The sequence below is a fragment of the Danio aesculapii genome, chromosome 24 (genome assembly GCF_903798145.1).
Source record: "Danio aesculapii chromosome 24, fDanAes4.1, whole genome shotgun sequence".
In the NCBI taxonomy this organism is placed as follows: domain Eukaryota; kingdom Metazoa; phylum Chordata; class Actinopteri; order Cypriniformes; family Danionidae; genus Danio; species Danio aesculapii.
In genome coordinates, this window is record NC_079458.1 from 482,036 (window position 1) to 509,789 (window position 27,754).

At 33.5% G+C, this 27,754-nt stretch overlaps 1 protein-coding gene across 1 annotated transcript in view; it reads right to left on the reverse strand.

Moving 5' to 3' along the window:
* The window catches only part of lama1 (laminin, alpha 1), a 96,319-nt gene that overhangs the window by 58,794 nt on the left and 9,771 nt on the right, over nucleotides 1-27,754 (reverse strand). The window contains 11 exon segments of the mRNA XM_056450898.1: nucleotides 2,578-2,792; nucleotides 5,130-5,231; nucleotides 5,712-5,873; nucleotides 6,028-6,168; nucleotides 9,167-9,324; nucleotides 9,405-9,510; nucleotides 9,950-10,128; nucleotides 13,049-13,166; nucleotides 15,579-15,668; nucleotides 16,253-16,432; nucleotides 19,152-19,394. Coding sequence (XP_056306873.1) covers nucleotides 2,578-2,792; nucleotides 5,130-5,231; nucleotides 5,712-5,873; nucleotides 6,028-6,168; nucleotides 9,167-9,324; nucleotides 9,405-9,510; nucleotides 9,950-10,128; nucleotides 13,049-13,166; nucleotides 15,579-15,668; nucleotides 16,253-16,432; nucleotides 19,152-19,394 — 1,694 coding nt within the window.

Genomic DNA, 27,754 nt, shown 5'->3' on the forward strand with positions numbered 1-27,754 from the left:
GTTATTTCGATTTGATCATTACCGTTTGTTTCTTTGTTTAATAACTGAGCTACAAAATATTCCACTGAAATTTAGTGTTTCAATGAAATGTAAATAAATCAGACTTTAAAATGTAAAGAATGTCTCTTGACAAAGAGCGATGCACAAGACATCCGAGAGCAAATCAAGTAGGGAGGCAGCCAAAACCAGATCTGATTGCGATACCAAAATTCTGAGTATCCATCGATACAGATCTGATCCCGATACTGTGCCTATTTTTTAAAGCATAACACAGTTTCTATATATTTCTGGTGCTAAACTCAAATAATATATCTTCTTTAGTAAAAAATAACAGACCTATAGGCCTATACATGACAGACGGCACAACCTAATTAAAAACATGATGCTTGCTGTAAACTAGGCTGCATTATTTGAGCATTCATTATGACATTGATCTGTTGTGGGCCAGCTTATGTTTCCTTTTTTAATATTAAGATTTTTCTTTGAAATCTGCAATAGGCTACCACTATTGACCCTAATCGTTGGTAAAATAATCAGCCTTTTAGCAAAGCCTGATATTTTCCTGCAGGTTTGACAGACTAAACTGAAATGTCGGAGGTCAGTTTTACTTAATATTCCCTCGCCTAACCTCACCGTGAGAAGGAGAAAGTTCTAAACAAGGACCGCTTATATACTTCAGCACCAAAACACAAACAGGTCTGGTGAATAAATGTTGATATAAATGAAATGACAGTGAAATATTCACAGTCTCAGAGTAGCCTATGTTGGGCTAAATATTTTTTCTGTTAATGACCATCCATATTGCGCCCGTCACTTTCACTTTTATTAATTTAATCAACTACTTTGACCACAATGGGCCAGGCTTTACAAACTATTCGCAGCACTTAAAGTATTCCCCATCGGAGGAATACACTCAGTCAGAAGGATGACAGAACAGAAACTCATTGTGAGAATAATCTTACGGAGCGGCGCACATGCATGAAGCACTTGATGCATCGGAGACACAGCGCGCAGCCCTCTGGTATCTGCGGTCACTTCCAAAACAGCAGCTCAAAGGGAAGAAATCAGTGCGTTGAGGATCTGTCCAATGTATTATTGAGCCTTTTCTTATTTAAAGTTTCAGGTAGGCCTACTTTGTGTGTGAAGAGCAGGTAATAACCCTCTCTACTACTCCAGTGTTGTGAATGCGATCTGCTGATCTAACAGACACAGCGCAACATGATTTAGAAACAGCAGTGGACTCCTTATTGCAGGTCAAAATGAAGCCATTTAATGCAGAACTAAATGCATTTCTCCACTGATTATTTAAACTAACAGGAACAAATAGTCTTGGAGAGAGTTTTTCGTGTTGTCATGAACGCCACATGCAGTTTGAATTGTGAATGAATGGAGAATGATGGACAGGCGCAGCGGCGGGAAGCGCTGAACTGTACATGAACTTAACCACGTGAATATTCATCTGTGCTTCACATTAAACTATAGAATGGCTTCAGAACATTTGGGATATAGTAGACCTTCATGAAACTTTCTAGTGCCTTATACTAGACTAGTTGGCTTATGAACACAGAATTTAGCGCACATGCAAGATTGGACTTGGATTGGTACCAGTTGGTCGATACCCGATCCAGCAAAAGTATGCAGTATCGAACCGATCTCCGATCCAAGTATCGGGATTGGTGCATCCCTAAAATCAAGGCAAAGGTAGGTTCAGGTCGACTAGTGTTTTCAGCAGAACTCCATTGTGGTATAAATGAGATTTTTACTGTAATAATAAGTTTATTATAAAATGTCAAAAATTATACTGCATTAGTTAACATGATTAAAAGCAACATTTTCTAGTTATTTTTAAATATTAGCATATAAATTAGGAAATAACCAATGCCAAATTTAATGTTTTATGATGTGATTTATTGGGTTTGGTATATATTCGGCCCACATTTCTAAATCAAGTTTGGTTTTTGGCCCTTTATAAGAAAAACTTTGGGCACCCCTGTCTTAGCCCGACCATCAGCCAATCAGAATCAAGCATTCGGCAGACCTGCAGTATAAAGAGTAATACACCTTAATATAGTCCCTCCCAACTAAAACTACATCAGAAGTCACTTATTCGCCACATAAAGAAGCTAAACTTAAATGTAAACTTAAACGTATAAAAATATGAGATCATTTATATAACAGATATTATAAATAATATAATATAAAATATACTGTATATATTATATAACATACATTTAGGTAAGTAATACTTTTTTTGGAGCTGTAATGCACCCAAAAACCTGCTGGAACTACTTTTTTGAATTTATCTAACAATAACTGCACACCTAAGAGTGCTCATCAGCCAATCAGAATCAAGCGTTCAGCAGACCTGCGCTGTAATACACCACAATACAGTCATTCCCAACTAAAACTACACTTGAAATAAATCAGAAGTCACTTTACACAAAGAGGCTGAAATTAAAATGTGAACTTAAAGATATAAGACAACCCTAACCCCTAACCCAATAACCAAACACCTTGAATCCTCATCAGCCAATCAGAGTCCAGCATTCATCAGTATATATTCTGCACGTGTCTGACCTGAGCGTTCCCTCAGCGCTGTCCTCCAGCTCGGCTCGAACCCTGAGCGCAGCAACATCCGCCAGCACAGTCATCAGCTCGTCTCTCTGCACGCTCCTGCCGCTGTGAGAGTCTATGAAGATCTGAGGCAGCATCTGCACAAGCACACGCTGGTGTGTGTGAGCGTTCAGCAGCAGATAAGCTGACTGCGCCTGCCTCAGCGTACGCCCGTTACCCTGTAACACACACATTTACACTCGGTCACACACACCTGATATTAAATGCAAAACCAACCTTTAGATAGCTGTTTGTTGTGTGTACACAGCCATATTATAGTGACATAAATACAATAAAGTACTATTTATTATGCAAAAATTACTTTTCTGTCAGGATCTGTCATTTTATGAATTTAGTATTTTACATGTTATGATTTTGTTTCTCCACTAGTTGTCCTCATTTCTCCCCATGTGTTTGAGTTCAGTAATTACGTGATTGTTTTCACATGTGTCTTGTTATGTCTTGTGTATTTAAGTTGTCTAGTCTCCCCTGTTTCTTTGCTTGGTTATTGTTGATACTAGCCCTTCGTTATCGTGAGTCTTGTCCTGTTTTCTTAAAGTCTGTTTTTGTCAGAGTTCTATGCGACTTAGCCTTTTTCTTTGTTTTCTGGATGCATTTCTACTGCTCTAGTTTTTTCAGAGATATTTTGCCTGTTGGCCTTTTTGTTCCTTCGTTAACTTAGTCTTATCTCTGCATTTTTTTTTTTTTGTTCCAAATCTGGATTTTTGGTTTTAATAAATAAATCTCTCACAGTGCAAGTACCGTCTCGCTTCTGGGTTCATTATCGACTTGTGGCTGAGTGTTTAAGCGCTCAGACTCTGACACTGGAGACCCGGGTTGAAACCCCTGTCCCTGACACTTTTCTAAGGGGTTTAAATACAATTGTGTGTCAGCAGTGCGTGAATATATTCAGCCTCTAATAATAAACATTAATTAATTCAATCTTTTATAATCACACTTCATAAATGAAATACTTTGATTTAGCAAAGTCCACTAAAGGAGGTCGAGCCTTCTCATTTAGGGCTCCTAAACTCTGGAATAGCCTTCCTGATAATGTCCGAGGCTCAGACACACTCTCCCAGTTCAATACTAAATTAAAGACCCTTCTTTTTAGTAAAGCATACACACAATGCATCACATTATATAATGCTCCGTGCAGGTGAGGGGGCTTGACAAACCACCTGTAGGACACACTCCTCCTGTCTTAATGCACCAGGCATTTTGTAAGAAATACATCTATGCTTTATATGTTTGTTTATATTGCACCTCTTTTTATTTATAGCGCTTCACTTTCATGTTGACGTTATTGGCCTGTTTCCACTGAGTGGTACAGTTCGGTACGCTTTTATGGCCGTTTCACTGTCAAAAGGTACCTAAAAGTGAACGGTACCATCCCATTTTTTGGGTACCTAGCACAACAAAAGTGTACCAAAAGGAGGAGTGAGACGCGCAGCTGAACGCTATTGGTTTAAAGAGAAGCGTCACTCGCTCGTGGACAAGCAGTAGAATGAAAACAAAGGAAGTGCCATTTTTAAACACACAGCCAAGACATCACGCTGTAATAATATATACATATAATAACAAGCCATGGTCGAGTCGAGCTCAAACAAACCTTGTCGTCATTTTGATGAACAACCACAAAGCCAAGAAGAAGAGCAGAATCTGCCCTGTCGTTGTTTACGAGGTCGTCTGAAGCAGGGGTTTTCACATTTTTAGGATACACGCCCCTCAAAATTTGTCCAATTTCACTCGCACCCCCCCAGGCACCCCTCCCTCGAGCCAAAATTATAATGCATGCGCAAACATCATTCTCATATTACTTGCTGCGTTTATAGTGCGTAGCATTAATTACATTGAAACATAAATATACAGCTTAGCTGATTCAGTGTGATGCTGAGCATGTTCCTGTGAGGACAACATGCTAATCTGTGGTCGGATTCCTGACACGACTAACCGTAAATCATCTTCCACTGCCAGTAAGCGTGAGCCATAGTAGACTTGCTTTTGATGTACTGTACATACAGAAAACGCTGCTTTGCGAAGCAAGATCGCAGAGCCCTGACGGTGTGGTTGAGTCAAACATTGAGTATGTTTACATGGGCAACAATACTTTAATACCATTTTAACATGATTAAAACAATACTCTGATTAAGAGTCTACCAAGTAAACAGCGATTTTTGATTACGTTAATCTGACTAAAGTCATAATTAAACTAAACAGGAATTTAATTAAGACATGTGGAGGATGCAGATATTAGAGGCATTACTGAAGTAAACACTGCAATCAAACTATTACCGTCATGTAGGACTTTGACAAGATCCAAACATGCAGCTGTCAGTAAAGCTCTCTCTGATCAAACTGCATCTCATAATGAGTTTTACAAGTTTAATAGATTCGTGAAACAGTGCTTGTTTTTAATAAAGAAAAGACAATAAAATCACTAGCCAATTTATAATCGTAATTTTAACAATGTCTAAAAAACATTACAGATAAATGCAGACTAATGATCATCTTACCTCAATAATTACGCTGAAGTGTGAGCGCAGTGTTTTGTCCACGTTCTCCTCAGAAGTATCATATGCCACACTGTAGTTCAAGAAACTTCCATATGACGTCAACTACAGCAGAAACAAACGATGGAGAGTAATTATAATATATTAATATGTATTAGTATTAATATTCCTTCGGCTTAGTCCCTTTATAAATCAGGGGTTGCCAGAGTGGAATGAACCACCAACTATTCCAGCATATGTTTTACACAGCTGATGCCCTTCCAGCTGCAACCCAGTATTGGGAAACACCCATACACCCTCATTCACACACACATTCATACACTACGGGCAATTTAGTTCAGCAATTCCCCTATAGCGCATGTGTTTGGACTGTGGGGGAAACCGGAGCACCCTGAGGAAACCCACGCCAACACGGGGAGAACATGCAAACTCCACACAGAAATGCCAACTGACCCAGCTGGGACTCGAACCAGCGACCTTCTTGCTGTGAGGTCACAGTGCTAACCACTGAGCCACCAAGTTGCCCATATATATTTAAGACACACATACAGACAGAAAGACACACACACTCACACAAACACACACCTTGTTATTGAGGAAAGGCTCTGGAGCAGCCCATGTCCACACAGAGGAGGGGTCAGCATCTGTGGATCTGTTGGAGATGATCAGGTTTTCATCAGAAACTGGAGACCAGAAGCTGATGGAGGTCTGGAGCAAGCGATGGAGGACGCCGTCTCTGTGCACCACCTGAACAGACACACTCAGGGTTACTTTAACATCAGTGTTACTGTGTGTGTGTGTGTGTGTGTGTGTGTGTGTGTGTGTGTGTGTGTGTGTTTGTGTGTGTGTGTCTATGAGTGAGTGAATAAGTGAGCGTGTCTGCATGCGTGTATAAACGTACCGAGCCGCTGGACCAGGTGGAGCTCTCACACACATCTGACACACCGAAGCAGAAACACTCTGTGCAGCCTTCAGGATTACTGGCCTGCAGGTTATAGAAGCCCTGCTTACACAGGTCACAGTGAGAGCCCATCACATTCACCTGAGGACACACACACACACACAGAGAGAAAACATGTCAAAAAACATCCAGCATTTCTGACAGTGTTGGGTGAAATACTGAGTTATAAACTAGCTAGTTACTGTAACTAAATGACTGATACACTAAGAGATTAGCGTTCATCTATATTGCATTACAGCTACTTATAATGTACTTATATTAAATACTGTAAATCAATTCAACAGTTCTGTATACATCAATTCAGAAAAGTAGATATATTAAATATATTTAGCAGAAATATTCTACTTTTCGACTAACAGTTATATTTGTCAGACGAAAGAACATAGGAAATTGGTGAATTACAGTATATTGTATGAATTATTAGTGTCTTTGCTTTGAAACGTTTATGTTTTCATGTTTATATATACATTATACATCATGTTCAGATATTTCTTTAATATATATATTAGTGTCTTTACAAAACAAAACTAAACTAAAAACACAAATAAACAAAAACAAAACAAAATGAAAAGTCTTTGCTTAACAATAAAATAATTGTTTTTCTCAACCTCCTTAGCACTTTCATACTAATAATTCTCTTTTAAGGTGGGTTTCCCAACCCTGTGTGTGAGTGGCGTGTGTGTGTCTGTCTTTTTCAGTACCTTACTCACAAAACAAAACAAAAAACAAAACAAAAAACAGTAAACAAAACAAAAACAAAACAAATAACACTAAGCAAAACAAAAGAGAAAACAAAACACAAATCAAAACAAAACAAAAACCATTAAACAAAAACAAAAGACAAAACAAAAAACAGTAAACAAAACAAAGGAACAGACAAAACAAAAACACAAAACAAAAACAAAACAAATAACACTAAACAAAACACAAAACAAAAAAACATTAACAAAAGACAAAACAAAAAAACAGTAAACAAGAAAAAAACAGACAAAACAAACCAAAACACAAAACAAAAACAAAAAACACAAAACAAAACAAAAACACTAAGCAAAACAAATGACCAAAACAAAAACATAACACAAAACAAAAAACATTAAACAAAACAAAAAAACTGTAAACAAAACAAAAACACAAAACAAAACAAAAACGCTAAGCAAAACAAATGACCAAAACAAAAACATAACACAAAACAAAAAAACATTAAACAAAACAAAAAAACTCTAAACAAAACAAAAAACACTAAACAAAACAAAAACGCTAAGCAAAACAAATGACCAAACAAAAACATAACACAAAACAAAAAACATTAAACAAAACAAAAAAAACTGTAAACAAAACAAAAACACAAAACAAAAACAAAAAAAATGAAACAAATTACAAAACAAAAAACATTAAACCAAAACAACAACAAAAAACACAAAACCAAACAATAACTACACAAAAACAAAAAAAAAAAAAACACAAAACAAAAACGCAAAACAAAACCACAAACACAAAACAAAAAACTAAAACTAAACAAAAACAGAACATCAAAAACAAAACAAAAAATAAACAAATACAAAAACTAAACAAAACAAAAAACACAAAAACAAAACAAAAAAAACACAAGAAAAAAACACACAAAAAACACAAAACTAAACCACAAAACAAAAACACAAAACAAAAAACACAAATAAAACAAAAAATACGAAACAAAAACTAAACAAAAAACAAAAACGCAAAACAAAATAAAATAAAACAAAAAAACACAACAAAAAAAAACACAAAACAAAAACAAAAAACACTAAACAAAACAAAAACGCTAAGCAAAACAAATGACCAAACAAAAACATAACACAAAACAAAAAACATTAAACAAAACAAAAAAACTGTAAACAAAACAAAAACACTAAACAAAACAAAAACGCTAAGCAAAACAAATGACCAAACAAAAACATAACACAAAACAAAAAACATTAAACAAAACAAAAAAACTGTAAACAAAACAAAAACACTAAACAAAACAAAAACGCTAAGCAAAACAAATGACCAAACAAAAACATAACACAAAACAAAAAACATTAAACAAAACAAAAAAACTGTAAACAAAACAAAAACACTAAACAAAACAAAAACGCTAAGCAAAACAAATGACCAAACAAAAACATAACACAAAACAAAAAACATTAAACAAAACAAAAAAACTGTAAACAAAACAAAAACACTAAACAAAACAAAAACGCTAAGCAAAACAAATGACCAAACAAAAACATAACACAAAACAAAAAACATTAAACAAAACAAAAAAACTGTAAACAAAACAAAAACACTAAACAAAACAAAAAACGAAACAAAATTACAAAACAAAAACATTAAACAAAACAACAACAAAAAACACAAACCAAACAATAACTACACAAAAACAAAAAAAACACAAAACAAAAACGCAAAACAAAACCACAAACACAAAACAAAAAACTAAAACTAAACAAAAACAGAACATCAAAAACAAAACAAAAAATAAACAAATACAAAAACTAAACAAAACAAAAAACACAAAAACAAAACAAAAAAACACAAGAAAAAAACACACAAAAAACACAAAACTAAACCACAAAACAAAAACACAAAACAAAAAACACAAATAAAACAAAAAATACGAAACAAAAACTAAACAAAAAACAAAAACGCAAAACAAAATAAAATAAAACAAAAAAACACAACAAAAAAAAAACACAAAACAAAAACCACAAAAACAAAACTAAAACAAAAACAAAAAAAACACAAAACAACAAAACAAAACCAGAACAAAACCAGAACAAAAAATAAAAACACATAAAAAATAAACAAAACCAAAACAAAACAAATCAAAAAATAAAACAAAACAGAAAACAAAACAAAAACAAAACAAAAACCCAAAACAAATCAAATGAGAAAACTCTGCTTGCCAATGAAATAATTTCTTTTCTTTTCATCCACCTTCCTCAATATGAAGCAATTTTAGTTGCCTTTGAAAAAGTCTCACCACTTCCATATTACTAATATGTTTTTAAAGTGTGTTACCCATTCCTGTCTATGAGTGACGTGTGTTTTTCAGTACCTTGCACACACACTCCATACAGGGGTCGGTGTTATGGCTCCCATCCAGGTTACACTCGCAGCGAGAACACACTGGAAAATCTCTGAACCCGAACGCACAGCGGTCACACTTCTCTCCCGCAAAACCCTCCTTACACACACACTGACCCGGAGACAGACCTGCACGACACACACAACATCACACACTGCACACACACACACACATGCTGAATCTGCAGAAACAGATGACGATACTCTACCTGCGTCTGGGTTTGCGTGATTATCGTCTCTGATGCACACAGGACTCACTGAACCCCTCATATCACACTGACACTCCACACACGGCTCTTCTGCATACGGAGACACCTAAAACACACACACACACACACACACACATATGAGCAGCTGAACTCAAACACTTCTGGAGCTGAAAGTCTTGAATATCCTGAATTCTGTCATATCTGGGAGGTGTTTTGATGAACTTTGAAATGAAATTGAGCTATTGAACAGTCTTCAGAGGTCTGAAGTTGTGCGATTGGTGTTTGATTAGATTTCATTATTAATATTAACGATGATGGTTATTATTATTACCCCCCCCCCCCCCCCCTAAATCTGTCTGGGTAATGGCGTTAGATTTGAATGTAAACCCTTGTTAAACTTAATAAAGACATGTTATACAAAATCTGTGAGTAAAGATTTACCAGTTGTGTGTCTTCCATTAAAACCGACACGTATCGTTGGTGAATTATGATGCAAATATCAACGGCTGGACGTTGCTTGTGTTGTTTCCGACTGTGATGCTCACCTGGTGTGGTCTGTAGTATCCATCCGCACAGGTCTCACAGTTCACTCCCGCTGTATTGTGTCTGCAGTTCACACACACTCCTCCTCCTGCGAACTGGCCGTGTGTGTTCATGCTCAGCTTCAGATCCGCCACCGTCTGGTTGTAGAAACAGTCGTCGGCTTTGTTGTGACAATTACATTCTGATAAACGAGAGAGAAAACACACATGTGAGCTAACAGAATCAATATGCTCACTTTGGATTTCATGTGTACTTTAAAGGTGAAGTTGTGATTATGGTTGTTTATCGTTTTCATTTGAGCAACTCCGGTTCCGATTCAGATTCTGCTTAACGAATCCAGTTCTTATCGATTCTGGTAACAATTACAATATTTTTTGGACAGAAAAAAGAGAGCAAAACATTTATGTCATAACCAGTAGGGTGTAACGGTTAAAGGGAAAGCTCACCCAAAAATTTTAGACTCAATTTGCTTAACTGAATTATTTTCAAACCTTTATGAGTGTCTTTCTTCTGTTATTTTGATTTAAATATCTGTTATGAAGGTATTTTGAAGACAGCAGAAACCTGTAACCATTGACGTCCATAGTAAAAAAGGGCAAATACTATGGAAGTCAATGGTTACAGGTTTTTATTTCGAATTTTAATTTAGGGTGTACTCACACTGTGTGCAGTTGCCTTGAACCATGCCGAAGCACCCTTGTCCCCCTCTCCCGTCTCCCACATTGCACTGAGCCTGAGCACGCTCAAATCATCAATGATGTGCTGTTCAGTTTAAGAAGCGCTCTCGCTCAGCACAGTGGAGATTTCTTTAGCTCTATAATTTTAGTCGTTTGATATGCAGTAACACACACACACACATAATTCACTGAACAGATCAGCCACTTTATATTTGTTTTAATAATTATTCTTTCTGGGTTTTCACCTTTAATTGACAGCACAGTAGAGAGTATTGACAGGAAAGTGTGGGGAGCAGAGAGAGGGGAAAGATCGGCATAGGATCACAAGGTGGGAATCAAACTCAGATCACCGTGAGCACTGGAATGCATGTGTCAACGCACTAACCACTACACCACTGGCGCAGACCTTTTGATGCTCATACAGGGTTTCTGCAGATATCATAATGTCAAATTTAAGACTTTTTAAGACCTTTTACAAACTTAAGTATTAAATTTAGGACCTATACTGCAATATCAAAAACACGCGAGAGAAAATGTAAAAATAATAAAATTGTTTATATTTTATATATGTTTATATATTTTTATAAATGTATTCAAATTGAACTACTAAAGATAGGTTAGATGCACCATTGATTTATACATGCTGATTTATACTTTCCCCTGGCGCCGCATCGCACACCTCACGAAACAGACGAGGCTTTTATACTTGCCGCGTTCGCCATTGAGATATTTTTTAAATGACAGGGGGCAGTCAAAAGAAGCAGATAGTAAATAAAAAGAGAATCATTAATAACATTCAAGATGTTTTGGGGGGCCTCTTTTTTGTTTTAACAAACTTATCTCTGACGTTTTTCCAAACTTTTACAAAAACTTTCCTCCTTTAATCACGCTAAGAGGGGGTGGTGGGGGGTTGGGGTGGTGACGGTCACACTATGTGGGAGGGCACACACATTACAATTGGACTAGTGAAATAAAGAACTAGAACACCACTAAAACCAAGCAACAACTACAAAAAAGAATTTCATTGAGCATTAGATGTAGCGTTACATGAACATCGGAAAAATAAGACCTGTGCAGAAATATTGAAGACCTAGAACAGCCAATTTAAGACTTTTTAAGGCCTTAAATTTGATTTTTTAATTTTAGACTTTTTAAGACTTTAAGACCCCGCGGAAACCCTGTCATAAATAATCAATAAAGTCCTCGTGCTGCAGTTATTAGGAGGTTTGCTGAAGGTATCAGCTGTGGTGCAGTGAGGCGTTTGTGTCTTTAATAAACTCTGACAGCTCGTGTTCATTGAACAGTAAGAATGATTAATAAATCCAAATCAAACAACCCCTTAGAAGTGACGTCTCATCTTCAGTTTGGGGCTCAGGCGCGATTTGCACTCACACTACAAGCGTACCGCACCAAAGCCCAAGTGAACCAAACTCTGGCACACCTTTTCCAACCGGGCCAGGGCCGGCCAACTGAACTGCACCTGAGTCCATTTCAGAGCCCTCACACTTCTCAAACAAATCAGCAAACGCGCCTGAGCACGGTTCAGATAGCAAAGTGTGAGTGCGCCCTTAAACATACAAATAAAATCTGTAATTAAATAAAATCTAAAATACACTTTCAATATTTATATACATTTTAGATTTTTATTTAAATATCTAATGATAATCACGCTGTATCATAACTATTTAATTATGTTTTTACATATAATTTAAATATATTAATTACATAATTGCTTTAATTTATTTTGCTTGTTTGGCTTTATTAATCCCCAAAGGGAAATCCACATCACAGCAGAGCTCTCCATACTAAAGACAGATTAAATAAGTTACATATATATATATATATATATATATATATATATAACTAAAACTATATTCTAGAAATGTTATCTATTAAAAATACTACCTTATATTTATTCATTCATTTTCTTTTCAGCTTAGTCCCTTTATTAATCAGGGATTACCACAGCGGAATGAACCACCAACTTATCCAGCACATGTTTTACGCAGCGGATGCCCTTCCAGCTGCAACCCAACACCGAGAAACACCCACACACAAACACACTATGGCCAATTTAGTTGATCAATTCCCCTACAGCACATGTGTTTGGACTGTGGGGGACACCAGAGCACCCAGAGGAAACCCACACCAACACAGGGAGAACATGCAAACTCCACAGAGAAACGCTAACTGACCCAGCCGGGACTCGAACCAGTGACCTTCTTGCTGTGAGGCCATTGTGCTACCCACTGCGCCACCATGCTGCCCACTACATTATAATAATATAATTTACCCATTTTTTTCAATGAATATACTTAATCTTTAATCCTAAATCCAGCATTTAAATGTGTATTTATTTTTTACTTTATCATCAGCGTATCATCAATGTACTTCTACAGTTATGAACACTTGGTTGTGTCTTACTCTCGCAAGTGTTGCCGTCAGAGAGAGTTCCCGGCTGCCATGGCTCCTGATGGTATCCAGGACAGCACTCATTACAGCTCTCACCACAAGTGTTGTGCTCACACACACACTGCAGCTTCTGTGGAGACAACAGACAAGAGAATGAGACACACACGTACACGCAAAAACATGCACAAACATTCCACACACACATACACACACTCATATATACACACACCCAAACTCACACACAGAAATATGATATTTTGTTAAATGCAAAGTAATATTTAAAAATTTCCATAGACTGCCACAGTATGGAAACAAAATAAATAAATAAATAAAACTATTTAAATAAATAATTAAAAAAATATATATTTAAAATAAATAAATAAATAAACAAATATTTTTTAAATATTTAAAAAGAAATAAATAATAAAACTATTTAAATAAATAATAATATAAATATATATATTAAAAAATAAATAAATAAACAAATATTTTTAAAAATATTTAAAAATAAATAAATAAAACTGTTTAAATATTTATATTTTTAATATTAAAAAATAAATGAATAAAACTGTTTAAATATATATATTTTTTAATATTTAAAAATAAATAAATAAATAAAACTATTTAAATAAATAAAAAAAATTATATTTAAAAATAAATAAATAAACAAATATTTTTTTAATATTTAAAAATAAATAAATAAAACATATTTAAATAAATAATTTTTAAAAGTTTATATTTAAAAATAAATAAATAAACAAATATTTTTTTAAATATTTAAAAATAAATAAATAAAACTATTTAAATATATATATATATATATTTTTTTAATATTTAAAAATAAATATATAAAACTATTTAAATAAATAAATAAAAATATTTAAGAATAAATAAATGAACAATTTTTTAAAAATATTTAAAAAGAAATAAATAAAACTATTTAAATATATATATATATATATATATATATATATATATATATATATATATCTATATATATATATATATATATATATATAATATTTAAAAATAAATTAATAAATAAAACTATTTAAACAAATAATTTAAAATATATATATTTAAAAATAAATAAATAAACAAATATTTTTTTAAATATTTAAAAATAAATAATTAAATAAAACTATTTAAATAAATAATTTAAAAATTTATATTTAAAAATAAATAAATAAAACAGTTTAAATATATATATATATATATATATATTTATATATATTTTATTTTATTTTTTTAAATATTTTAAAATAAATAAATAAAACTATTTAAATATATATATATTTTTTAATATTTAAAAATAAATAAATAAATAAAACTATTTAAATATATATATATTTTTTTATATTTAAAAATAAATAAATAAATAAAACTATTTAAATAAATAATTAAAAAAATTATATTTAAAAATAAATAAATAAACAAATATATTTTTTAATATTTTAAAATAAATAAATAAATAAAACTATTGAAATGTAATGAAGGTTTTGTTTTCATTTTCCCGCTATGAGAGCACAGCTGGACTCACATGTGGATTACAGTGGTCTGCTAACATGTGACAGAAATTATTATTATTATTATAACCTTAATTTTACCAGGAAAGACACATTGAGATTAAAAATGTCTTTTATAAGAGCGTCCTGGCCAAGATTAGGCAGTACACGTCACATGGGTCTAACAAACAACAAACAATTAACAGTTAACATGAATCACACTGACAAACTATTCAAAACATCTACATTTTGATGATTTATTTTAATCATTAGAAGAATTTAAAAGAAAATACTCAGCTTTAGCTTTTCTAATTTCAACAGTGAATGCAAATATGTTTGTAAGGAACATAAACAAAGAATGTCCACACACCATCGGTGCTCTCATAGCGGGGAAATGGAAACAAAACCTTCATTACAGCACATTTATAAACACAACACTGACGACCCATGTCTCCAAACAATTCTTCTTCTTCCACTTGTTTTAATTACGGTTGGCAACACAACATGGCGTCTCTCTGAACACTGCAACGGGTAAACACAGTCTTCAAAGCCTTATCATGCATATTAATGAAGTTCCACCTCATTCACAATAGAGGGCGCTGATTGGTTCGAACCAAGTCTATCTCATGAATTAATGATGAAAGCTCAAAGACGTCACATCGGTACAGACATCCAGTCTTCATGCTGGAATTCACACAAGGATCTAATCGCCGTGACGCAGCTTCAACATTTCTTTTCAAACCATAAGAACGAATTTGCTTGAAATAATGCAAAAACAACCAATGTTCACTTATTTGTTTTTAGGAATGTGAGACATATATATATATATATATATATATATATATATATATATATATATATATATACTGTCAACATCTTAAAACTGTTTTGGTGTTTCGTGACCCTTTAAACTTAAGTATTCCCAAAGACAATATTGCATTTACAGTTCGCTAAAGCATTTGTTTGTTCATGGAGGCGGGGCTAATCGCACACTATAGTTTGATTGGCAGCTTCAGCTCCAAGGTGTTGACAGTTACCTTGGTAACGGGGTCCCAGGGGCAGCTCTGGGCGTGGCCATAGCAGATGCACATCCCGCCCACTGAGATGTCCTTGATGGAGTAATAATACTGAAAAACAGACCATAATACAGTTACTCATTCAGGAATGATTACTATATACTACATACCATTGTAACCCCCTAAAACAAACGCCTGTGCATCATAATTGTGACAGATGTAAAACAGCAGTGTGTGTGTGTTGTGAGTGCCAGTCAGGTGTGCATGCGTGCTTCAGTGTGTGTGTGTGCTTCATGCTTCTGTCAGTCTATGTCGCTCCTGACGCTGTTCATCTAAAACTCCACATCTATAATCCTCTTAGTCTATGCTGACATTATCTTCAGCAGCTCAAACACTCTAATGGCTAATGGACAGACGGCTGCTTCTCACTCAGGGCTGCTGTTTATGCTAATGAGATGGAGAGATGGGCACTAGTGGGCGGGGCTTTCCCCCTCTGATGAAACGTACAAAGTGAGAATGTCAATCAAAGTGTTTCTGCATCAAGTCTGATTATAATAAATACAATTAATTCATGTTGAGCACTAGAGGCTGGAGATATTCACACACTGCTGACACACAACTGGGTTTAAACCTCTTATAAACGTGATTTCTGCATAATAGGTCTTCTTTATAGCAGTAATGGGGTAAACTGGTACCCGGCGGGTGACAATGGGGTCCACGTCTTTGGGGTCTCGGTAGCTGAGGGTCATCAGGTCTGCGTTGAGTGTCCGGATCCTCTGCAGACGAAGGCGAATGAACCTCGCTGATGTGAACTCCAGCAACTCCGGCGTCAGATCGTCAGCGCTGGGACGCCCGTTAATCAGAGACGTGTGGATCTGCGGAGAGAAGGACACTGTAAAACATCTCACAGAACATGGCTTTGGTTATTTAATGTGCAGAATAAAATAAAATAAAATATGCATGCTTTAAAAAAAATGCATGCTGTAAATTTTTTTATAAATAAGCATGGTTTATTCGGCTGTCCAGTAAAAATAAAATAAAAGATGCATGCTTTAAAAAAACAGATGCTTGCTTTAATAAAATAAAATAAAATAAAGAAAAGTAAAATTAAAGATGCATGCTTAAAATAAAAGATGCTTTAATAAAATAAAATAAAATAAAGGAAAATAAAATAAAATAAAATATGCATGCTTTAATAAAATAAAATAAAATAAAGAAAAATAAGATAAAATAAAGGAAAAAAAAATAAAGAAAAATAAAATTAAATAAAGAAAAATAAAATTAAATAAAATATGCATGCTTTAAAATAAAAGATGCTTTAATAAAATAAAATAAAATAAAGGAAAATAAAATAAAATAAAATATGCATGCTTTAATAAAATAAAATAAAATAAAGAAAAATAAGATAAAATAAAGGAAAAAAAAATAAAGAAAAATAAAATTAAATAAAGAAAAATAAAATTAAATAAAATATGCATGCTTTAAAATAAAAGATGCTTTAATAAAATAAAATAAAATAAAGGAAAATAAAATAAAATAAAATATGCATGCTTTAATAAAATAAAATAAAATAAAGAAAAATAAGATAAAATAAAGGAAAAAAAATAAAGAAAAATAAAATTAAATAAAGAAAAATAAAATTAAATAAAATATGCATGCTTTAAAATAAAAGATGCTTTAATAAAATAAAATAAAATAAAGGAAAATAAAATAAAATAAAATATGCATGCTTTAATAAAATAAAATAAAATAAAGAAAAATAAGATAAAATAAAGGAAAAAAAATAAAGAAAAATAAAATTAAATAAAGAAAAATAAAATTAAATAAAATATGCATGCTTTAAAATAAAAGATGCTTTAATAAAATAAAATAAAATAAAGGAAAATAAAATAAAATAAAATATGCATGCTTTAATAAAATAAAATAAAATAAAGAAAAATAAGATAAAATAAAGGAAAAAAAATAAAGAAAAATAAAATTAAATAAAGAAAAATAAAATTAAATAAAATATGCATGCTTTAAAATAAAAGATGCTTTAATAAAATAAAATAAAATAAAGGAAAATAAAATAAAATAAAATATGCATGCTTTAATAAAATAAAATAAAATAAAGAAAAATAAGATAAAATAAAGGAAAAAAAATAAAGAAAAATATAATTAAATAAAGAAAAAAAAAATTAAATAAAATATGCATGCTTTAAAATAAAAGATGCTTTAATAAAATAAAATAAAATAAAGGAAAATAAAATAAAATAAAATATGCATGCTTTAATAAAATAAAATAAAATAAAGAAAAATAAGATAAAATAAAGGAAAAAAAATAAAGAAAAATAAAATTAAATAAAGAAAAATAAAATTAAATAAAATATGCATGCTTTAAAATAAAAGATGCTTTAATAAAATAAAATAAAATAAAGGAAAATAAAATAAAATAAAATATGCATGCTTTAATAAAATAAAATAAAATAAAATAAAGAAAAATAAGATAAAATAAAGGAAAAAAAATAAAGAAAAATATAATTAAATAAAGAAAAATAAAATAAAATAAAATATGCATGCTTTAAAATAAAAGATGCTTTAATAAAATAAAATAAAATAAAATAAAATAAAGGAAAATAAAATAAAATATGCATGCTTTAATAAAATAAAATAAAATAAAATATGCATGCTTTAAAATAAAAGATGTGTGCTTTAAAAAATAAAGAAAGAAAAAAAAAGAAAATAAAAGAAAGAAATTTTTAATTAAATTAAATATGCATGCTGTAAAAAAATAAAATAAATAAGCATGGTTTATTCAGCTGTCAAGTAAAAATAAAATATAATAAAAGATGCATGCTTTAAAAAATAAAATAAATAAAACATGGTTTAAAATGAAATAAAAAGCACAATTAGCTCAGCCGTCTAGTAAAAATAAAATAAAATTAATAATCATGGTTTAAATCTATTAAATTAAATTAAAAGGACAGTCTATTCAGCTGTCCAGTAAAATACAATAAAATAAATAGGCATGGTTTATTCAGCTGTCCAGTAAAAATGAAAAATACTAAAAACTACATAACCATATTTTAAAAAGGAAAAGGAAAAAACAATCTGACAAGAATAATGAAAATACAGAAATGTGGTAAATTTACTGTAGTGCCGCACATTGGTCAGGTTACCCATGATGTAATGAACTAAACTAAACTAAACTAAACTAAACTAAACTAAACTAAACTAAACTAAACTAAACTAAACTAAACTAAACTAAACTAAACTAAACTAAAATAAAATGATCATGGTTTATTCAGCTGTCCAGTAAAAATAAAATAAATGTGGTTAAAGTATTATTAAAATGCAACCATTAATTGTGAAAGCACAGAAATGAACTGACAAATAAACTTAATTTCCTGTTTGGTGTGAACTTGGTGGACATAAAAGCGTCATTATCACCCCCTGTTGGTTCAGCGAGCTCTTAACATGCATCAAAGTGTGTTTTGCCATTTTATGTGGATGGAGATTTTATTAAAAATGAATGCAGGGGAAACTCATTGAAATACCCGTGTACGTGTGGACATGGACTGAGCGGTGGTGTTACCCATGATGCAGTTTGCTCACCTCTCCGTGCTCCAGCGGCACCAGGCGAGAGTAGTAAGACGTGCAGATCACCTCGTCGTCTCTCTTGTATGTCGGTGGGCCGATGCGCGGCGTGATGTTGTAGCGCGTCAGACACTCGGTATCGCTGATGGCGTAAAACTGCCACGGCTGGAAGCTCACACCGTCCAGAGAGCGCTCCAGAATCCAGTTTCCAGGCCGTGGAGAGTTCGCCGCTTTAATGATGATATACGCCACCTGGAAGACCTGCAGGATGACATTAGTGGATAAACATAATTAAATAAAGCAAATTAAAGTGTTGTGTATGCATTTACAGTATCATACATTGAAGCATATACAGTTGAGGTCAAAATTATTCGCCCTCCTGTGATTTCTTTCTTCTTTTTCAAATATTATTTAATATTTATATAATATTAAGACTTTTTTGTTTTATTTTAGCAAGAATAAAAGCAGTTTTTATTTATTTATTTAATATTAAGACTTATTTGTTTTATTTTAGCTAGAATAAAAGCAGTTTTTAATTTTTTAAAATATATTTTTGTCCACTTTTATCCAATAATTTAACCTAATTATCATAACAATCTAAAACTAAAACAATAAATATAAACCTTACTAAAAAATTACATATAATAAATGTATAATATTAAATTATACTAAGGCGTCAAGGTGGCGCAGAGGGTAGCATGATCGCCTCACAGCAAGAAGGTCGCTGGTTCAAACCTCAGCTGGGTCAGTTGGCATTTCTGTGTGGAGTTTGCATGTTCTCCCCATGTGAATGAGTGTGTATGGGTGTTTCCCAGTACTGGGTTGCGGCTGAAAGGGCATCCACTGTGTAAAACATATGCTGGAATAGTTGGCGGTTCATTCTGCTGAGGCTACCCCGGATTAATAAAGGGACTAAGCCGAAAAGTAAATGAATGAATGAATTAAATTATACTAAAATAAAATATAATCTAATATAATTACAGATGCACACAATTAAAGATAATACAAAATATTTAAGCTACACTAATGCACACAGACAAGACATTTGTACCCCCCCCCCCCCCCCCCCCACACACACACACACACACATGTAAGTACACAGACACACGTGAATCTATACATGCACACATACACATACACTCATACATGAACACACACGCACACATGCACACACACACACACACACACACACGTACAAGTGTGTTTCGGAAAAAATCCATCCATAAAAATTGTACTTAACCCAAATACACTAATAAACCTGCACTATTAGATGATGATACTCTGATTCTCTGATGTGTGTGTGTGTTTACTGGATGCTTAGCAATATCAACATGAAAACACACACACACACTCTCTCTCTCCTCTGTCATCTGAGTGTAATGACAGCATCCGTCTCCGTCTGATCTGCAGATTTCAGGAAACTCCACAGTCAAACGTGTGGAAATAAAGGGAGATTTTCCACATTCACTGACATCAAGAAGGACTTTCACACAGACGGTATAATCACTGGATTATTATGGGATGGTTGCTGAGGAAAATAATAACTGCTGGATTCTAAGGAGAGACGGAGTGTGTTGGCTTCTTGATTACACTAGAATAAAGTTTAATAATATTTATACATAAATAAATAATTAATTGCATATTATATATACATATGGCGGCCCCGGCTGGGTCAGTTGGTGTTTCTGTGTGGAGTTTGCACGTTCTCCCTGTGTTGGCGTGGGTTTCCTCCGGGTGCTCCGGTTTCCCCCACAGTCCAAACACATGCGCTATAGGGGAACTGATCAATTAAACTGTCCGTAGTGTATGAGTGTGTGTGTGTGTGTATATAAGTGTGTATGGGTGTTTCCCAGTACTGGGTTGAAGCTGGAAGGGCATCCGCTGTGTAAAACATATGCTGGACAAGTTGGCGGTTCATTCCGCTGTGGCGATCTCTGATGAATAAAGGGACTAAACTAAAGGAAAATGAATGGATGAATGAACAGTGGGAGATAATAAATAATACATGTAGTATAAAAACATTTATTTAGTTATATATATTATATTTACTAACTAAATATAAATATAAGGAATACTTTTATAAAGCTGTAATGCACTCTAACCTGCCGGAAGTACTTCTGCTATGTCTTTATCAGACAATAACCGAACACCTTAGAGTGCTCATCAGCCAATCAGAATCAAGCATTCAGCAGAGCTGCAGTATAAACAGTAATACTCTACATTTTACACTCAGTGTATAAATATATATGTTAATTAAGAGTTGATCAAGAATATATTCATTATAATATTCAACATATTATTGGTTTGTTCATCAGTGCTTTCTGCATTAAGTGTTTGATGTTGAAATCTATAATAAATGTCAACAATAAATTTACGTGGGAATTAATTGTTTTTAGCATATACTATATTATGCTATAACATTTTTAATAGTTAACATAAAAAGTGTACAAATATTGCAAATTTAAATACATTAATTTTAATATTATTCAATAATGTTGGTATTTTACATTTATGTCAGTTTATTAAAATGAAAGTGTACATTTTATTATTAAAATGTATATTTATTATTTTATTTATTATCAGTTTTAGTTATTATAAAACTTGACAATGAATGTAAATAAAATGTAAACGCTGCTTTGGAAACAGATTATTAATTAAATTTGACTTCATTTAAAGTTCATTTTAAATTCATTCATTTTCCTTAGTCCCTTTATTCATCAGGGGTCACCACAGCGGAATGAACCGCCAACTATTCCAGCATGTGTTTTACACAGCGGATGCGGAAACACCCATACACACTCATACACTACGGCCAATTTAGTTCATCAATTCCCCTATAGAGCATGTGTTTGGACTGTGTGGGAAACCAGAGCACCCGGAGGAAACCCACGCCAACATGGGGAGAACATGCAAACTCCACACAGAAACACCAACTGACCCAGCCGAGGCTCAAACGTGCGACCTTCTTGTTGTGAGGCCACAGTGCTAACCACTGAGCCACCGTGTCACCCTTGATTTTAAATATATATTATAAATATATATAGCAAATATTTTGGTTATTTTAGGATAAAGCAAGAGAAATATATGCTGATTTATTCCCTATAAAGTGCTGCTGTGAGTAGTTTTGCTCTGGTGAATGTAACAGTTCAGGAAGCTCCTCTTATTTGTGCTTTATCAGCATCTAAACCTCGCGCTAGACAAAACCTTCATTGTTTCTGTGACATCAGTTCCTCAGACATTAAACATTGTGTCGTGTGGAGAAACTCAAGGCCGTCTGGAAGATCCAAACAGCAGCAGACTGCAAACATTCAGATAAGACAGATGAGTGTATGTGTGTGTGTTTTGTGAGTTTGTTAGTGTGTGTGTGTGTGTGTGAATGTCTCTGTGTGTATAAACGTCTGTGAACAGCTGTATGTGTGTATGAGAGAACGTCTGTGTGTGTGTGTGTGTGTCTGTGTGAGTGTGGGTCTGTCTGTAGGTGTGTGAGCATCTGTATGTGTGTGTGTATGTATGTATGCATGTGTGTGTGCCTGTCTGTATGTGTATGCGTGAGCGTCTGTATGTGTATGTGTGAGCATTTGTATGAGTTAGGGTTAGTGCAAGCATCTGTTTGAGTGAGTGTGTGTTTGTGCGAACATCGGTGTGTGATTGTCTGCTTTTCGCCCATGAAGACACTTAAATCTAAATCAGCTTTACTGAATCCAGCAGCTTCACACACACACACGCACACACACACTCCTGATGGACAAACAGCATCAACACCATCTGACCAAACACACACAAGCTAGAAAGTCATTTGGGGCCAGTTCACTCCTGCAGTGTGAACACTCACACACCTCACAGCTGTGTCAATCCTTACACACACACACACACACGCACAAACACACACACACACACATACACGCACACACACACACACACACTGCTGCATTACTCTGTAGTGTTTTACAGCCTCAGTCAAACACACTGCTGATGTTTCCATTGTGTTGCTGTCTAAGAAAAGTAAACACCTCTGAACTCTGACCTCTGACCACAATTATTGATTACTGAACTAAAACTGCGTCTGAAATTTTAATCATTGCAGACTTAATATTGCACACTTGAGACTTATAATACATGTAATAAATGCACTTAATAATGAAATATGTCTCCTTATAAATTAACATTCGTTTTCACATTCTTTATTTTTCCTGCATTCATAATTTAATATATTTCCATATGTATGCATCAAAAGTGCAAAAACAAAAATAAAAAAACACACACTGGGCTCTGACTATTTTAACGATTAGGTGCAAAGTCTACAGCTCATGGTGTAAAAGCATTAAGGGCGTGTCCGAATCCACTTCTGCTATTTTAAGGACGGATAAATAAGCTTTGCACCCCTGGCGCATGGTCTAACAGGGTTGAGCTTATTCTCTTAATGCGTTCTGGGTGTGTTTTGAGCATAACGTGAATTAAACCAATCAGTCTTGTCTCTCACTCCCTTTAAGAGTCAGTTGCGTCGCTCCATGGTGCATTTGCTATTTACATGGCGACTTTATAAGTGTAAAAACTGAACGCTTCACTAGAGAGAAAACAGTTAAACAGAGCATCTGCAGCGCGAGGATAAAGAACGAGCCTCCTCCATTCAGCCTCTTTACTTTACTCCTTTACTTTACTCCTTTACTTTGGTGGAGTAAAGAAATGGTGGAAACTCACTCCACTGAACACATCCATTAGCCGACATATTCAATTTCCTTTATTAAGCACAAAGATTTGCTCAAAACTATATCTAAATTCAGTTCTAATCTCCAGCAGAGGAATAAATGAACAATAATAATGAAGTGTGGTCAGAAAGCTGAGTTATATCCAAACACACGTCCTGTTCTTATGCCCATATGGTGATGCAGACGTCTCCAAAACCCCACAGGTGGACAAATCTACACTTGTGTTTATTAAAACAGATATAAATCTGCAGATAATCAATAATACTGCTGATAATAATAACATTATACTAATGCAAACTATCATGAATAAACTGAAAAAGCCCCCCGAGGTGAGGAAGGCATGGAGGCAGTGGTGATTATAATGATGTAGAAAATCATCATTTCTGGATCATTTTAATCCTTTAATTGTTTTCATCTGTAAAGATATTTGTGTGTTGCTGTTCATCCTGTGTGTATTCAGCAGTGTGTAAGTGTTTGGACCTGCATAGGCACATAGCTAACGCGCTCTGCTGGACTTTAGAGCAGCTTTTAGTTGGTCAATGGCACGATCTATTTCAGTTCCTCAAAACAGCAACGCTCCAACACACGCTTAACACACCTCCTTTAAAGACCAGCACACTAATGAGTCCACAGAGTGGTGCAAAACGTGAAAGTTACTGTTGCGTTGGTCTGAAAATAGCAACAAATCACGCCATACATGTCTTATTGCGTCGGGTGTATGATAGGGCCCTTTGATTGCCAAAACAACATTGACATAATTTTTAGACTAAACTTCTTTTAATCAAATGTTTTGTGTTTAAATGTTAACTCGAATAAGATTTTTTAAAACTCTAACCTCATCTAATGAATGACACTGAAGCCTGAAATGTTTCTTCTGGGTCTTTTCAAGCTCTAAACCTCACCTGAGCTTCAGACACCCACCCATTCCCTCAGGTGTGTGTGTGTTTGGGTCCATTAGCATGTGTAATCCTGCACTGTGTCCTGAGGCCCTGTCGGGGTCGTTCCTGCTTTATATGTGTGTGTATGTGTGTGTGTGTGTGTGTGTGTGTGTGTGTGTGTTTCCCTTCCCCCTGCAGCCCTCAGTGAATGCAGACAAAGGCCTGACTCATCTTCACTCCAGACGAACATTAAAAGCAGCTTTAACTGAGCCGCAAACTCCAGAAACAGAGCAGAAACACACTGATTACGGGAACGCAGAGTTTAGCGTCAGCAGAATCAGACACCACTGCGCTTTTACATGTTTCATTTTCTGCTTATTCAGATTTCTGTGGTTTCAGATTGTAATACTGAGGTTTTTAGCACTGACTTTAGATTAGTTCTGGGAAAAGATTAATCACGATTAATCGCATCCAAAATAAAAGTGTGTTTTGACATAATATATGTGTGTGTGTGTGTGTGTGTGTGTGTGCTGTGTATATTTATTGTTTATATATAAATACACACATGCATGCATATATATTTAGAAAAATTTATATATATATATATATATATGGTTTCCGCTACATTGATTCTTCCATGGCGGGGCGCCACGCCAAAATTGATCCCGCCACGGCAACATTACAGCTTCTCATTCAAAACATTGGCGTTTTTTTTTATTTTTTATAGCGGGTGATAATCGCACCAAAACGTATTAAAAGGTAAGTGAATTATAACAGCGCAAACTTGTCTGTAACTGTAGTAGTGCTGTGCATCATTTGTTTAACCCTTTAAGGTTACGTGCTGACTGACTGACTGACAGACTGACAAGAAGATCTGCGCTTGAGCACTGAGCAGCGTATATTTGAGTGGGCGTGCAAGAAGTTTTGCACACGAGCAGAAGAAATCGGCGCGCAAGCAAAGAGGTTTGCATGCTTGTAGGCTATTACATAAATGCTACCTCAAATTGTAATACTGCGCTCACGACGTTTGTCACTGAAATAACGCAACAGATCTAAGTAAAAAAGGCCTCAGCTGGAAAAAATCCTAGAGGAAACACTGTATATATATTTTTTTTTGTTTGTTACTGATAAAAATTATATATAAATTTCGGTATCTATGCAGCATGTGTATGTATATATATATATATATATATATATATATATATATATATACATATATATATATATATATATATATATATCACACAGATATAATGTCAAAACAAACTTTTATTTTGGATGTAATTAATCGCGATTATTCTTTTCCCAGCACTACTTTAGATATTGACAATGTGACTAAATATCAACGAATATTAAGTAAGTTACTTTACAATACTGTCTTATTTGTTAGCTAACATAAAAATTAAAATAACGGCAAATGCAACTTTTGATATTATTATAAAATAGTAAATGCTTTTTTTAACATGTAAAGTAATATTAAAACGAATAATAATAAATATTTTTAATAATAATATTTGAACTTTTTATCATTATTAATTTTATTGCAAATTTGCCGTGTCTGTTTTATCTTAAATGCATTATTCTAAATATGTAGATTTATTTAATGAGTTATTATTACTTCAACAAATATAAAACGAAACTAGCTAAAATCTAAAAATGATGTTTTTTTCTGGGTTTTACTCTTTTAAATATATCTAAAATTAAATATTTAAATTGATTGTTTCCATCATTTTTAATATCACTCAGTTCTAGAGGTAAAACAAAATTACATATATAAAACATATATAAAAGTATTGTAGTAGATTAATAAAAGCAAATAATAAAAGTATATGGTTTGAAAAAACTGAAAAACAAATTAGGCTACAAATATAAAAACAAAATGTTCTGGAAGGACACATTAATTAATTAACTTATTAATTAATTAATTAATTATTGATTATATGTTATTTATCTTTAAATTATGTCTTAGTCAATTTAGATTAGAATTATTTTAGTGTTATTCATTCATTTATTTTTCTTCGGCTTAGTCTTTATTTCTGTGGTCGCCACAGAGGAATGAAGCGCCAACTATTCCAGCATATGTTTTACACAGCAGATGCCCCTTCCATCCAAAATCCAGTGCTGGTGCTAACAACTGAGCCACTGTCGCTGCTATTGTAGTGTTACTTTATTTTTTAAATGTTATAAATGCTGAAATGTTAAACTTTATTTCAGTTTCAGCTTTCTTTTTGTTCCTGATTGTAGTTTTCCCTGAGATTAATCCTGACCCTGGCCCGTATGGAATAGTTGTGCGTATTATCATTGCTGGAATGCTGTGGATTGTTTCTAGTTTTGGATTAGTGTGTCTCTTGACCTCTCTAGACAAACACCCTTGTGTTGGGGCCCCTGGGGGCCTCTAATGGCTCCTCGCGGCTCCTCCATTCACACTCACAGGAAACAAGCGCTAGTGTACAATTAGCACAGCATTCAGTTTAGCAGTGGGACTTAATGGCTGATCTACAATGACGGAGGAGGAGCGGAATGTAAAACCAGCCTCCTTTAACTGAGAAACGACCCACCGGCGAGATGAAACCAGCTGAAGTCACAAGCAAAGTCTGCAACACTCTCAACATCTCAATGAGTTCCCTCAATGTGTGCTCTTAAAGGGCTAGTTCACACAAGAATGAAAGAACTTACTAACTAGACCACACTGAGAAACTGCTTGTGTTACGAAGAGTTTTTGTCTTGTTTCTAGTCTAAATATCTCAAAATTCTTAAATCAGAAAGCATTTTCTAGACAAGTAAAGCATATAGTCTTGTTTTCAGAAATAATGACTCAAAATTAAACGAATTTCTCTTTAAAACAAGCAAAATAATGTGAAATAATAAGCAAATTAATCTTGTTTTTCCTTTTGACAAGATTATTTTGCTTGTTTTAAGGAAAAACTTCATTTTAAATTATTATTTCTAAAAACAAGATTGTTTTACTTGTCTATAAATTGCTTCCTTATTTGAAAATATTTAGATATTTGGACTAGAAACGAGACAAAAAGTACAG